Source organism: Ailuropoda melanoleuca, chromosome 7, assembly GCF_002007445.2.
Source record: "Ailuropoda melanoleuca isolate Jingjing chromosome 7, ASM200744v2, whole genome shotgun sequence".
Taxonomy (NCBI): domain Eukaryota; kingdom Metazoa; phylum Chordata; class Mammalia; order Carnivora; family Ursidae; genus Ailuropoda; species Ailuropoda melanoleuca.
In genome coordinates this window covers 59,978,755-59,993,080 of record NC_048224.1, presented here as the reverse complement: position 1 = coordinate 59,993,080, position 14,326 = coordinate 59,978,755, and the positions used below count along the sequence as shown (strand labels likewise).

Sequence of the window (14,326 nt, the reverse complement as noted above, 5' to 3'; positions counted from 1 at the left end):
CGGGGCTCCCCGGGCCCGGGATCGCCCGGCTGCGCGGCGCCGTCACCCTCCCCGCCGCCGCCCTCGCCCGGGCCGCAGACCCCGCCTCGCCCGGGATGGGGTAAACAGGCCCGGCCCGGAGGGCGCGGCGCCCCGGCCACCGAAGGGCTCCGCCGGATGGGGCTTCTCCTGGGTTCCTGGCGGCGACGCTGAAGTTCACGCGCGTCTTGTCTTTGTCTCTGATCCGTGGGCTTGTTCTGTGTCTGTGTCCGAGGAGCGTTCTCTCCGGGTGGGCCCGCCGCTGGGAATCTGTCCTGGGCGCGTCTTCTTGGGCTCCGCGGGTGCGGGCCTGGCCCTGGGTGCCTGCCGGCCCTGCTGCTGGTGTCTGTCCTGGGGTCGGGGTCGCAGTGCCGGTCTGCCTGTCCCCATGCCTCAGGTGGTGTTGGGCACGAACCTTGTTTTGCAGCCGTGGGGGAGTCTGAACAGTCCCAGGCTTAGCGGCTTGTTCCGGCTTCAGCGGGGGGCAGGAGGCGCTGCCCTCGAGGGCCCTCATACGCACTAGGGGCAGACCTTGAGGACTCCAGGGTCCGAGACCCGCCCTGCTTCCCAGATGGGCACCGAGGCTCCAGGCCAGCAAGTCTGCAGGAACCCAGGATCCAAAACGCACCCCCACCCCAGGGCTGAACCGGGAGACTGTGCTCATACATTCATTTACTTCTGGCAGCAACATAGGACGGGTGCTATTCTTAGCCCGTTTTACAGATGAGAAAACTGAGGTACAAAGAAGTTAAGTGACTGGTAGGTGGCACAGCTGGAATGCCAGCGTGGGCCTTGTGGCTCTGTGTGGCCCCAAGAGGCCACACCAGGGCAGGCCTCCTCCTGTACATGGCACCCCTGAACAGGAGGCGAGAGCACGGCTGGCCAAGGATAATGGAGGCTGCCTGCGGAGAACCTGGCTCTGGGGCATGCAGGGTGGGGCCTCCTGAGGAAATGGAGTGTGGCCTCTGTGCCGAGCCCCTGGGGTGGGCTGGTGCCGTCCCAGCTGCTCATTAGCGTTATGAACGCTCCCAGATGCTGGGTGTGGTGCCAGCCACTCTCCAGCTGCCGCTGTTCCTGGGATCTCTCCCTGCACCCTGAGGCGGGAGTGGGGACTTGCCCAGGGTTAGCCAGGCAGCAGCCCTGTCTTTCTAGGCTGGGGGCTTGGGAGTGTAGGGAGGCCTCTGGAACCCAGACCCTGGAACTAGCTTGGTACCTCAGGCCTCCACCCTTGGCCTGCGCATTCTGGGTTCTCAGCACCTGCAGCAGGACTGCCTAACTCCCCAGGCACCCCAGCTGGTGGGTGGGGTTCAGACTGATGTGCTGGCCCACGCTTAACGTTTAACTAGCCCACGCCCCAGGCCAGCTCTCTGGTACTGGTGCCTGATCCACGCAGTACAGGGTGGGGGTCTGGTGCCTCATCCACGTAGTACAGGGTGGGGGTCTGGTGCCTGATCCACGTAGTACAGGGTGGGGATCTGGTGCCTGATCCACGCAGTACAGGGTGGGGGTCTGTTGGATGGCAGTCCGCCTGCCGGCTGCAAGGGCTGCTGGAACTTCCTGCCTACAGACCGGAGGCTGGGAGTGTCAGGTTACCAAGGAAACCGAGTCAGGCCAGCCAAGGTCTGGAGAAGGACAGAGTCAGCACTCCCTGATCCCCCACGTACCTTGGGCCCTAGTGGCCCTCCTGCAGTGTGGGGTGGGGGCTAGGCCGAGAGGAATAATCCTGGTCCTCCAGAGACACCCCATCCCTGCCTCCCCAACCAGGACTGACAGTCCTGCTGGGTATCTTCCTGGGTCCTCTGGCTCTGCTGCCCTGTAACGGGGGCCAGTGTCCCAGGCCTCAGGGCATTCCCTAGCTTTGAGGCAACTCACCTTCTGTATCCCAGAAGGGAAACTGAGGCATAGAGGGCCACTGCTTTCCATCCCCCAGCATCAGGATGGGACCCATTGGCCATCTATACAGGACATGACAGTTTGCGCCAAAAGTCCCAGGGACTCCCCAGTCCCTGGCAGTATGAGCGACCCGGTGGGAGTGACCCTGGCCTGGCTTTTGTATTTCAAGCAAGTGAGACTTGCTGACCCCATTCTAGGTCTTTCCAACCCAGCAGCTTCTCTGCGCTCTGGACACAAGCCAGAGATCAGACAGGGGGAGTGACTGTCTTTCCTTATTCTGTGCCATCTTCCAGCTCTCTGTAGGGCTGTGGGATGACATGATGGGACTTGCAGGGCAGCCCTGAGGTGGTGGGAGAGGTGGGTGAGACTTGGGCCCCACCTTCTAGGGCTCCCAGTCTGGATGGAGGGTCTGGGGCTTGCTCGGGGCATGTTGAGATGGGAGGCAGGACCTACAGGGCTGCACAGCCCTGGCCAGGAAAGCTGGTGCCGCCCAGACAGTGAGGGACAGCTTCCGCCCAGCCTGGAACGTGGACTCTAGGGAGTGGGTGGGGCAGGGGAGTTCCGATAAGTGTCGGGACTGCTTGTCTTCCTGGTCCTGATCTCTGGCTGTTGAGAGGAAGGGCCTGCCCAGAACAATGGCCGGAGCCAGGCCAGACCGGGTCAGCTCTGTGGGGGAGGGGTGGCCAGGGCAGGACCGCCTCTGCGCAGGGGCTGAGCTGAGCAGGGCGGTGATCGGACTCTGGCTTCTGCTTTCTTCCTAGATGCAGCTGCCTGTCCTGGGAGCCTGGACTGCGCCCTGAAGAGGAGGGCACGGTGCCCCCCAGGCGCGCATGTCTGTGGGCCCTGTCTTCAGCCCTTCCAGGAAGACCAACAAGGGCTCTGTGTGCCCAGGATGCACCGGCCTGTGGGTACGGGAGAGAAGGATGTGCTTCCCCCTCTGCTGCCCTGATACGTTTGCCACTCAGCCTCCGCGCCTGGGTCCGCTGAGCTTCCTTGGGTGCTGGAGACGAGTATGTCTCCCAGTGGCCTGGTGATCTTTCCGAAGAGCAGCAGCCCAGAGCCTGGCAGCAGGCCGAGGCGTGGGCAGTTAGCCCCTGCCACGGCAAGGGGTGTCCGGTGTGAAATGCTGGGGTGATCCCAGGAGAGAAGGAGTGGAGTTCCCCATCCCCCCACCCCGGGCCCCCTGCCCCGTGTGGCCTCTTTCTCCATGGCTCGCTCTTCCTGTGCAATCTGTGTGCCTCACCCCGCGATCTGAGCCCAGAATGTCTGGACAGCCAGCCAGATGCTGAATGACTTCAGGTGTGATGGGGCATTACAGAGGGGTGCTGGGGGTGCTGAAGTCGGCTGGGCAGGAGGACCTTCCTGGAGGAGGAGCACATTCCTAGCAGTGAGGGGGACCGGGGAATGAGATGGACAGGCCTGCTTTAGAAGGTGGCAGGCACTCTGATCTTTCCCTGCTCTGCAGAATGTCTACTGGGAGCCTCTGTCTGGACTGTGGGGCCTGTGGCAGGGACAAAGGGGGGCCCAGCCACCAGCCCCATCCCGACAGCTGCTCTCAGTTCCTACTGATTAACTAGTAGGGGTGGGGGGGACAGAATGGGGCCTATCCCCTCTTCTTCCTGTCTTGGTAGAGAAGGGGCGGAGTGATGCATGGGCAACAGGGGCACCCCTTCCCTTTTCGTTCTGGCCTTTACGCATTCCCCTGACACCTCCACTCCATTGCCCCCCACTCCTACTTTCCTGGGAAAGCTGCTGCTCACATGGACTGTCTTCAGCTGTCACCAAGTCAACCCAGGATGGCCAGGGGTTGCAGGCTGGTACCTGGTCCTCTGGCCACCACCATGCCTATGAGGAGCCTGGAGGGAGGAGGAGGCCTTGGGTGGGGGGTCTGGCTCCTGGATGGACCTCAGATCCTCTGGAGGGTCACCTGCAGCTGCTGTTGCCAGGGCAGGGCTGGGGGCCTCTCCACCTGATGGCCCCTCGCCCTCTCCAGGGGAGAGCCTGCCCAGGCCCAGACTGGAAGATGAGATTGACTTCCTGGCCCAGGAGCTGGCCCGGCAGGAGCCTCAGCACTCCATGCTCACGGCCCAGCCCCAGCCTGAAGGGGGACAGCGGCAGCTGGAGCCTGGTGAGACCCAGCCCACTACCCCCGGGTTGGGGGGGGGGCCTCCCCGGCTCCCCACCGCTTTTGACCCCAGGCTGGGCCTAGTGTTCTAACTTGCCTTCTCTCTGCAGCAGCCACCCTGGGGCTCTCAGAGCGCCGCCAGGGCCCTGACCTGAGCCCCCCCTCCACTCGGGGAGCCCCTGCACCCACGCCTCACACCACCTTGGGCTCCTCTGTGTCGTCTGTGCCGGTGCACGTGGCCCCCTTGGAGCCCCGGGGCGGGCGCGGTGACGGACTCGCCCTCGGTAGGTCTGTAGGTCCGTAGGTCTCGGTGGGCCGGGGGCAGGGTCCCGCCCGGAAGGCCGCCCTCACCGCGCCCCCTCCCCGCAGTGCTCGTCGTGGCGTGCTCGGTAGCCGGCGCGGCCGCCCTCGCCGTGGCCGCTCTCTGCTGGTGCAGGTGAGCTCGGGGCGGGCCAGGCGGACGGGGGACGGCGGGCGGCGACTCCGCGGGTCTCAGGCTCCACTCCCCGCAGGCTGCAGCGAGACATCCGCCTGACCCAGAAGGCCGACTACGCGGCCCCGCAGGCGCCGGGCTCCCCCGCGACGCCCGGGATCTCGGTGCGTGGACCCGCCCCGTCCCCGCCCCTCCGGCCGTAGCCGCCGCGGCCTGACCCCCCCTGCCCTCTCCCCGCGCAGCCCGGCNCATAAAGAGCCGCCCAAGGAGCTGGAGTCGTTGTCCTCAGACGAGGAGAACGAGGACGGTGATTTCACGGTGTATGAGTGCCCGGGCCTGGCCCCGGTGAGTCCTGCGGCAGGAGCCCCGGGCCGGGCGGTGGGAGTGGGGTGGGGACTCCCCCGTGCGCCCTCATCCCCCGCCTGCCTGACACTGGCCTTCACAGACCGGAGAGATGGAGGTCCGGAACCCGCTGTTCGACCACTCCTCGCTGTCCGCGCCCCTGCCGCAGTGACCTGAAGGCTGCCGCTCCCTTCTCCCGGACTGCATGGCCCACGGGTGGGGAGGGGTAGGGCTCAGCGTTTCCCATTAAAGAGACCTTGTTCTGACAGTGGGCGTGCTTGTGGCTGGGCCCGGGCACAGGGGTGGGGGTGGGGTGGGGGCGGGAACCCCTTATTGAGGAGACTCAACCCCCTTCTGCCAGGGACCTTCTCTTTCTTCTTGCACCTGTCCTCTTGAGTCTGAACCCTGAAATGGGGCTAGGGAGAACCCTGAGACCAGGCATGGATGAGGAATCCTGGAAACAAAACCAATTAAAATACATTTCAAACCCATCATCTTGGTGTACTGGAGACTGACCTCCATCCCACCATCTGGGGCCGTGGTGGATGAACCCTGTGGTGGAGGCCTGGGGCTTCCTCCCCCACTCTCAGAGATGGCGGGGGTGCATCTCTGTGCCCCTGCTTCTGCTTGCAAAGGCCTTCTCGCCCCCTGCTGGGTAAGAGAGGCTTTATTTTTCTACCAGCACAGGATCACCCCCACCCTTTTCCTCCTGTAGACCTCACCCCTACTGAAACTTCTGTCTAAGTAGGGGAGGGGAGGAGTGAGGTATAGAGCCAGGCTGGTCTGGAGTTGGTACCACTCCCCAAAAGGTCCCATTCCATGTACGCTGAAAAGAGCAAGGGTGTGAGGGCAGTGGACACCCGACCTCCATCTCTGCGGCTGTCCACCTGGGCCAGAAGTCAGGGAAGAGGATGCAGGCCCTGGGTGTGGGTTTGTGACAGGAACCATAGAGGCCCTTGCAGCACATTTGGGGCTGAGGGATCTAAAGGACACAGTCCCCACACAAGGCGGTCAGGGTGGGCCGGGTGAGGAGGGAGAGGCAGCAGGGACCCTGAACGTCAGGAGCTGGGTGGTGGCCCACCCCCCAGCCACCCAGCCAGGAGCAAGGAGGCTGGTGGAAAGGAAGAACAACCTTCAGGTGAAGGCTCAGAACTCGGGGCTGCACTGTGTGATCAACGGTGCAGAGGCGGGGTGGGGAGAGGGGCTTCTGGGACTCAGGGACTAGCAGGGCCTGCTGTGAATGGAGTGCAGGGATCGGACCTGTCTGCCCCACTGAGGGTGGGGAGGGGAAAAGGTTGGGTGCAGAAGCCCCTTGGTGGTTTCTAGGGGGTGGGTGTCCAGAGAATACTGAACTTCTGGCCCCTGGATAGATGGGGGCAGCCCTGAGAGGGGAAAACAAGGTCCATTTGGGACAGATGAGTTCCTGAGGAGGGGCCGGTGGGCTGGGCTGGGGGAAATGGGTTTGCCCCTGCTTGGAGCGAGTGGCTTGTCCTAAAACATTACATCTCTAAGGCCAGGGCCCATCCAGACTAGGAAGTCTCTCCCCTCCACCCCGACTCCTGGACTGTAGCCTTGGGCTGGCCCTCAGCTGGGAGCCTCAGTTTCCTTTCTGTGCACTGGTATGGGAGATGGCAGGAGGCATGGGAGCTGGGAACCTGTGTGAGGTGAGGGCAGGCTGGAGAGCCTCGCCAGTCCACCATCACTTATCTGTGCCATCAGGGAAGGTAGCCAGGGAGGAAATGGGGCGTGGAGCAGTCCCAGCCTCACTCAAGAGGCCCAGGCAGTCTGGCTCACCGGCTGGCACCCACATACCCAGGTCCGGGAGGTTCCCCTTGGTATCTGGGGTCAGGTGGAGTGTCAAGACGCTTGTCTTTGACACTTCCCGTGGGCCTGACCTGGGCAGAGAGCAGGCACCCGGGCTTTTCTAGCTTCTCAGAGGCTCCCGACCTGTCCCCGGGACCCTCGCTGGCTGCCTAGTCTCAGGGGCCTCAGGCAGGAGGGCCCCCCTTCCAGAGCAGCTGCAGTGAGACAGGATGGGAATCTCTGGGCCAGGGAGGAGAGGGCAGGGCTTGGGCTCCTCCCTGCGGTGGGGTCTCCCTCAGCCGGCTTACCTGGCACAGGGCCCTAAGCATCTCAGCAGCCCACTCAGCAGCCCACCTGCTTCCGTTGGCTTCCATCGGCCTCAGGCTAGCTCAGACAGAGCCAGTCAGTCCCTGCTTTTGTCTGAATTTCTACAACCAGACTTTGTCCCAGAGTGCACTGGGCTGCTCTGCAGCGGGGGCCTAGGGTCCAGGGAAGCCCTATCTCCACAGGGACTCTGGAGACCCCAATCCTGGGCAAGGGGCCCGTTACCTTTCTCTGCACCACCTGTAGCCTCAGAGCCCCCTGCTGCCATTCCCGCTGCCATCCCAGGGCCCCCGGCTCAAAAGTGACCTTCTTGGTACAAAAGCCCGATCTCATCTCTGCCCTCAGAGCCCACTGTGCTTCCGCCCCTTAGCCCGCCTTCCCCGGCTTGGCATCCTGTCTGAGCATAGATGACAAAGGGTGACATTCCTACAGCCCAGCACAGACCCTGAGGTGACACTCATCTCTTTGGGGACACCACCATGCCTGCGAGACCCTGGGGGTCAGACCACGCTGGGCACAGAATGTGGGGTGTTGTGGTCCCTTAGCCAAGACCCTATGAGGTGGGAACCTTTCCATCTACGGACTCCAGGAGGTGATACTCTCCTCCTGCAGGTCAGACACACTTTCATGTCAGCCTGGGTAGCTGGCTGGGCTGGTCCTGGATTCCCAGTCACCCAGACACCCCAACGCCAGGTGAGCTGGCCCCCAGGGCACGTGTCGTGCAGATAGGAAAGAGCAGAGCCAAACTCAGCTCCGGGCACAGAGACCCTGCAGCTGCTCCTGGATAAGCAAGTAATATGCGCACCCCCCCCTGCCCGCCTGGGCAGGAGGGGAAGGAGCAGGAGAGCGGGCGCTGCCCTGCTGGCCCGCACCTGTGTCCTCCACAGCTCCAGACAGGAGAGACGCCCGTCCACCCCCGCCGCAGCTGGCTCCCCGCACAGCCCTTGCGCTACACCCCCAACCTGGGAGCTCGCCGGCTACCTGCCCCTCTCTGCACCCACCTTCCGGAGGCGGTCCCTGAACCCTCTGCTCAGCTTGTCCTTGGCAGTAAAGGGTGTGCCGGCTCCCTCTGCAGGAGCCAGACGACTGTGGAGCTCGGCCGGCAGGGGGCCTTCGGGGCTCACCTGTGGACTCGGCCTTGCTCAGGCTCACCCTTGGGGCGGGTGGGCAGCGAGGCTCCGGCCCTCTGTCCCTGAGGCACCGCCAGGCTGGGGCTAAGGCCAGGTCTGCCCCACCACCGCCCTAGGTGCAGTTGTCTGCAAGGGGGAGACGGTCAGCAGGCCAGTGGCCTGGCCTCCTTCTGGTTGTGGTTTCTCCAGCGGGTGCCCCCCCAGGAGGCTGGCCCTGCAGCAGCCTCAGGGCTCGGCTGCGGGAGTGACGGTGTGCTCCTGATTCGGAGATGCTCATGGGCTGTGGAGCTGGAGATGGGTGCCCACCTGCGTCCCAGTGAGTCACGGGGCCTGGGGTGAGACACAAGGATGAGGCCCCCACTTTCCCTTTGACTCATGCTGTCTCACCTTCTTCGCTTCCCTCTGAGAGCCTCTCACTCTGACCTGTTTTTGGGCCAAATCTCGGGGCCCCATTTCCCAGCCAGCACGTTCCCACGATAGGGGCCCTGTGGTTGCCAACCCGCGCTGGCAGGCGTGTGACCGGGGGGTGGGGGAGCAGCAGACCCAGGGCAGAGGAGGGGGAGGCTCCTTCAAATCCACCCAGGAAGGGAGCAGTCTGTGGGTATGGGTGAGGCCTGTGGCAAGGGCCCCGGACAGCCTGGCCATGCAAACAGGAAGGGCAGGGGCACTGGCAGACAGAAGCGGGATTGGCTCCTTCCCACATACTTCACCACCTGCAGGGTGCCCGCCCCAAGGAGACATGGGCTGAAGTAAGGCCGGAAGCCAGGGCGTGGCTGTTCTGTGGTCCCCCTGCCAGGGAAGAGATGCCACAGTGGGGCCAAAGGCCCAGTGCCACCGTGGTCGTCTCCCTAACCATTGGGCAGCCAAAGGGACAAGGGCTGGCCACAGCCGCCGGCTCTGGTCAGGCCCTGGTGCCCACCAGCGGGGAGTCAGGCCTGGCAGCTGCATCCACACCACAGGCCACCAGATGGTTTCCGCCAGATCCTGCAGCCTCCCTTCCCTCCGTGGACGTTGCGAAAGCCCCACCGCACAGCTCAGAGGTTTTGCAGGGGCTGGGGAGCCTCGGAGATGCCGAGCTGCCCGCTCTCCTGCACTCTCCTGTCTCCTCTGGGTTGCAAGGCCAGCTCCCTGGCCCCATCCTGATTGCAGTCTGGTCCTCACTGAGGGCCGGAGCTGGAGGAGGCCAGCAGCCCCAGGCGCCCAAGAGTGAAGCAGGAGGGGGACAGTGGGGTGGTGGAAGGCCCCCCAGGATGGCGAGGGGCAGCGGACCCGGGCCGTGGTTCCTGTTTGCGCTTCCTTCCACGACCCGCATCCCGGAGGCGTCCAGATGCTGAACGTGAGAGCCAGTCCTTGCCCTCCACATCCAGGACCCAGAAGCGTCTGGCCAGGGGGAAGGAAGCTGACAGGGCACCAGCTTGGCTGAGTGGGGAGCAGGTCAGAGCTCGGGGAAGTCTGATCATGCTGACTTGCCTATCTCCAGCTCAGAGGAACTGGAGCAGAAGGGGAAGGAACTTGACCTCCAGGCCTGGGCCCCCAGGGCTGGTCAGAGGGTAGGGGTGGGGGAAGGAGAAGGCCCCTGGACTTCTGCCTTTTTTTTCCTGGGGCAGGCGCCAGCCCCCTACCTGCCCACACCAGGGACACAACGACTCCTTCCCTTTCCAGTCTGGAAAGCCCCCTCTCTGTCGCCACCCCCATCCTGGGCTGTGGGGCCTGGAGGAGGAGCCCTGGAGTCCCCAAGGGCAGGCCCCTGCACACATCCCTGCCCGTCAGTATCAGCAGCTCTTCCCAGGCTGGCCAGGACCGTGGGACTTCTGTGGACACGTGTCCTTGGGTGAGGAAAGAAAGCACAGCGGCCCCGCAGCCCACCCTGGGGCCAGGTCCAGCCTGCCGTCTGCCCTGTATGGGCCTGTGCAGTGGCCTCATGGGGACTGGCACTCCTGGGACCCCGGGACAGAGACCCCCGCTCTGGGAATCTGAGTTCCAGGACGAGGTGTCCTCGCCGTGGCGGGGGTGAGGTGGGGGTGGGGCAGCCCACTCAGAAGCCAAGGGAGAAACCTCAGCCTGCTGGCGGAGAGCCGAGCACAGCGCACCTGCAACGCGAGGGTCTGCGAGCCGCACGAGCTGGCGTTGAGCAGGGGAAGTGGGTGATGCCACCGCAGGAGGGGCAGTGCTGGCCTGGGGCTCCGCGCCGCCCCCAGGGGAAGTGCGCCCTGCCTTCCGGGGCCTGGGCGGCAGGCAGCGGGCAGCGACTGGGTCCTTGTGTCCAGGGGCCACCTCCACCTGGGACGGCGTCTCCTGTCTTGCCTTCCCAGCTGCTCATCCCCAGGCCGCTTCAGAGCCCAGCAGGGGTGGGGGGGGCCTGACATTGGGCTCTGGATGGCGCCCCTTCTACCCCCAGCAGCTAGAGGATTAGAGTGGGAGGTGGGGTGAGGGTGGCGGTTGATGCCAAAGGTCACCTCCCAGGCGCGGGGGGGGGGGGCAGGGGCGGGGCAGGAGCAGGAAGATAGCCTGCTTTCTGTGTCTCGGGCAGATGAAAGGGCAGTGCTTCCAGGTCGGCAGAGCGCGGGTGCCGCCGTGATTGCAGACGCCTCTGCCTAGTGGTGGCTGTGATTTGAGATCCTTGGGCGTCTGGGTGGCTGATTCTGGGCGCTCAGATGAATCGTGCTGGTGAGTGTCTGGCCTTCGGGGAGACGTGGGCTGGGAAGATGGGGCCGTGGGCGACCCTGGGAAGACAGCATCTCCTCCTATGTCCTGTGTAGGGTGCGGCCCCTCCCAGAGGCTCCGGGCCTTGGCGGCCCTGGCTGGAGCCGCCCTGCTTTCCGCCCTGTGGCTCCTGTGGCTACTCGGGTCAACTCCTGTGGGAGTCCCCGTGCCACCACCCACGCTCGTCATCCTCGTCTGGCACTGGCCCTTCACCGACCGGCCCCCAGAGCTGCCCAGCAACACCTGCATCAGCTACGGTGTGGCCCGCTGCCACCTGAGCACCGACCACAGCCTGCTGGCCAGCGCAGATGCTGTGGTCTTCCACCACCGCGAGCTGCAGACCCAGCGGGCCCGCCTGCCCCTGGCCAGCCGGCCGCGTGGGCAGCCCTGGGTGTGGGCCTCCATGGAGTCGCCCAGCCACACCCACGGCCTCGGCCGCCTCGGTGGCATCTTTAACTGGGTGCTGAGCTACCGGCAAGACTCCGATATCTTTGTGCCCTACGGCCGGCTGGAGCCTCACGAGGGGCCCGTGCCGCCGCTGCCGGCCAAGAAGAGGGTGGCAGCCTGGGTGGTCAGCAACTTCCAGGAGCGGCAGCGGCGCGTGCAGCTGTACCGGCAGCTGGCGCCCCACCTGCAGGTGGATGTGTTCGGCCGTGCCAGCCGGAAGCCCCTGTGCGCCAGCTGCCTGCTGCCCGCCGTGGCCCGGTACCTCTTCTATCTGTCTTTCGAGAACTCGCAGCACCGCGACTACATCACCGAGAAGTTCTGGCGCAACGCGCTGGCAGCCGGGACCGTTCCTGTGGTGCTGGGGCCCCCGAGGGCCACCTACGAGGCCTTCACACCTGCTGACGCCTTTGTGCATGTGGACGACTTCGGCACGGCCCAAGAGCTGGCCTCTTTCCTGGTTGGCATGAACGAGAGCCGCTATCGGCACTACTTGGCCTGGCGAGCCCGGCTCCGCGTGCGGCTCTTTGAGGACTGGAGGGAGCGCTTCTGTGCCATCTGCACCCGATACCCACACCTGCCTCGAGGCCAGGTCTACGAGGACCTCAAGGGCTGGTTCCAAGCCTGAGCTCTGGCCAGAAGAGGGGGACGCAGAGGAGGGTGGCTGTGGGTGGAAGGCTGGGTGTTGAAATCAAACCACCGGGCATCCGGCCCCCACGGGCCCCCGTCAGGTTAGTGTAGACACTGGGGTGGGAGGCTGGAAAGCGAGGGTAAGGGGGGAATGGGCTGGTCCGAGCAGGCTGCTTGGAGAAGGAGGTTGCTGGGCAGTGGAGCAGGCATTCGGGGGTGAAGGTGAGAGTGGGGAGTTAGTGGGGGTGCCTGTGGCTAGTTGATCAAAGATACCGGCTCCCGAGGACCTCCAAGGACCTCCCTCCCCACCTTGATAAAATCCCGGGTGGATCCTTGTCCCAGACGCGGGCCGGGGGAGGCCAGAGGCAGGGCCCTCCTGCAGTCTCTGGGGGAAAAGCTGGGCCCTCAGACCTCCTCTGTCACCGAGCTCTCTTGGCTTGGGCAGCGCTGGTACATCACGCACACCATCCACCGTGCTGGAGCCAGGCCCTGGGGACACCGTGACAAGCAGGCCAGGTTGTTGGCCTTCTTGCAGCCTGCAGTCGGCTCTGGGAGGGGCAGCGATCAATAAAGAGAGGGAGGACAAGAATGGTGCGTGCTGAGTCTTGGCCTATCTGCCCTTCCCCTGGTGCTTCACCCCCCCCCCCCCCCACAGGCCTCCTTGTGCTGATGGGATCCCACAGGCTCCTCCTCAAGGCCTCTGGGCTCCCGGTGCTTGAGGAACCCTCCCCCACACTGCTCTGCCTGCGGCTGCCAGCTTTCTTCAGTCCCTGCTAAAAGAATGGCATGACATCGGGGAGCCTTCCCTGACCCCCAAAAGGTCGGGGTGGGTGGACAGTAGGGGGTGCCGAGATCTGAAACCTGGCTGGGGGGGTGTCAAAGGCGCCTCGTCTTCAAGGCCCTGGGATTTCATTTCCGGGCTGCAGATGTGTCTGGGGTGCGGCAGGATCTGGTTCGTGATGTAACGTTCGCTGTGCCAGGTGGCTGGTGACCACACGGGCAGCGGGGGTACCGAGCACGCTGCCGCAGCCAGGGGAGCCCCTGTGGCAGGCTGCCTGTGGGGGGAGGGAGAAGAGAAGCTGGTGCTGCAGATAGGGGCCCCAACAGGCTGCTCCCCTGGGGCAGAGGTCAGGATTTGTCCCTGCCCCAGATGGGGGTGGGCAGCAGGTGGAGGCAGGAAGCTGCCCTCCGCCTTGACAGTGGCTTGTGGGAAAGGCCTGCCAGTGACTTCCTGTCCTGCCCTAGCCCCATGTGATGACCAGGGAAAGGATGTGGGATTGTGCTCCCTGTGCTCTGCCCCACTGTAAAGAAGGAGCTGGGGAGGGGCAGGGAGCGGTGGTTCCCCCAAAGCCTGCCATTCAGTTTAGGGGAGCCCTCGATGTGCACCCCNCAGTTTAGGGGAGCCCTCGATGTGCACCCCTGACACTGGACATCCCGTGGCCTGCCCGTCCCATTGGCAAGTGAGGAGACTGAAGTCAGGGAGGAGCCGTCAGAGCCACCCACCAGGGCTCCCTGCCCTCTGCTGTCCTCTGCTGTCCACCCTGGGACACTGCAGCCTCGCTGCCCCAGGCACCAAACTGCTTCTGCGTAATTCGGTCCACTCCAAACTCCACCTGCAGCGTCCTGACTCGCTTTCGGATGTGGGGAGAGAAATGAGCCGCTCACCGAGGGGGCAGCCTCAGTCTCCTCCAGCACCCCGTCTACCCCACCTGCAGGGAACTGCTTCCCTGGGCCAGAGCCCAGCCAGGCCCAGCCTGCCCCTTGGTCACCAAGTGTTTCATTCACAAGGGACACAGGGAATTCTCACAGCGGTGGGACAGCCCACCTGCAGCCCCCCTCACAAGCGCCCACGCCTCCCTTAGGAGCCGTGGGTCAGGAAGCACCTGGTTGGGCCAGAACGCTGATTCTTGAAGACTCGAGGGCAGACACTGCCCGCCATGCACAGGTGGGATCTCCACCAGGGCTGAGCTGTCCCCTCCGCCCGTGTGGGCGGCTACACCCTTCCAGCCTGGCAGTGACCTTGGGGACCGGGACCTGGCTCTGACGTCCAGATGAAATTCCTGCCCTCAGCACTTCTGCGCGGGCGCGTGGAGGTGGTGCGCCCCCTCAGCATCCCCTCGGGGCGACCTGGGAGCCAGTGAGCACCTTGGGGCGCCTCTGCGGGAGGTTTCCAACGGGGGTGCTGCGTGCCGGCCAGATGGCCCTGGAGAAGAGCGCCCCCGGGGGGGGGTGAGTCTGGGGCTTAGATGTGAGCTCTGGGGCACGTCATTTCAACGCCTGGCGAGATGGGGACAACCGAGGAGGCCTCCGTGGCTGGCGGGGTGGAGCTCCAGGAACCGCCCGGGAGGGCGGCGGGGGTTCCGTACGCGGCTCGGGCGACAGGAGCAGCGCGGCGCCTTTAAGCGGGGGCGGCGCGGGCGGGGGGCGGGCGCGAGCGGCTGTCACCGCGGCCGCCGGGGCGGAGCCAGCGCGGAGCCGGTC

At 64.9% G+C, this 14,326-nt stretch overlaps 2 protein-coding genes across 3 annotated transcripts in view; both read left to right on the top strand.

Moving 5' to 3' along the window:
* Positions 1-5,302, top strand: part of NPDC1 (neural proliferation, differentiation and control 1) — a 5,698-nt gene extending 396 nt beyond the window's left edge. The window contains 8 exon segments of the mRNA XM_034664863.1: positions 1,982-1,990; positions 2,673-2,819; positions 3,905-4,039; positions 4,147-4,320; positions 4,406-4,472; positions 4,549-4,671; positions 4,712-4,814; positions 4,915-5,302. Coding sequence (XP_034520754.1) covers positions 1,982-1,990; positions 2,673-2,819; positions 3,905-4,039; positions 4,147-4,320; positions 4,406-4,472; positions 4,549-4,671; positions 4,712-4,814; positions 4,915-4,983 — 827 coding nt within the window. The 3' untranslated portion in view covers positions 4,984-5,302.
* Positions 5,303-9,748: 4,446 nt separating this feature from the next.
* On the top strand, positions 9,749-12,434 carry FUT7 (fucosyltransferase 7). Of its 2 annotated transcripts, none has more exons than XM_011216598.3 (3): positions 9,749-9,899; positions 10,599-10,735; positions 10,828-12,434. In XM_011216598.3, exons 2-3 carry the CDS (start codon positions 10,723-10,725, stop codon positions 11,841-11,843), a joined length of 1,029 nt encoding a protein of 342 aa, XP_011214900.1. In that variant the 5' UTR covers positions 9,749-9,899; positions 10,599-10,722; the 3' UTR covers positions 11,844-12,434. The 2 variants fall into 2 exon arrangements, with proteins under 2 accessions (XP_011214900.1, XP_011214899.1); XM_011216597.3 differs by lacking the exon at positions 9,749-9,899 and adding an exon at positions 10,269-10,489.
* Positions 12,435-14,326: the final 1,892 nt, after the last annotated feature.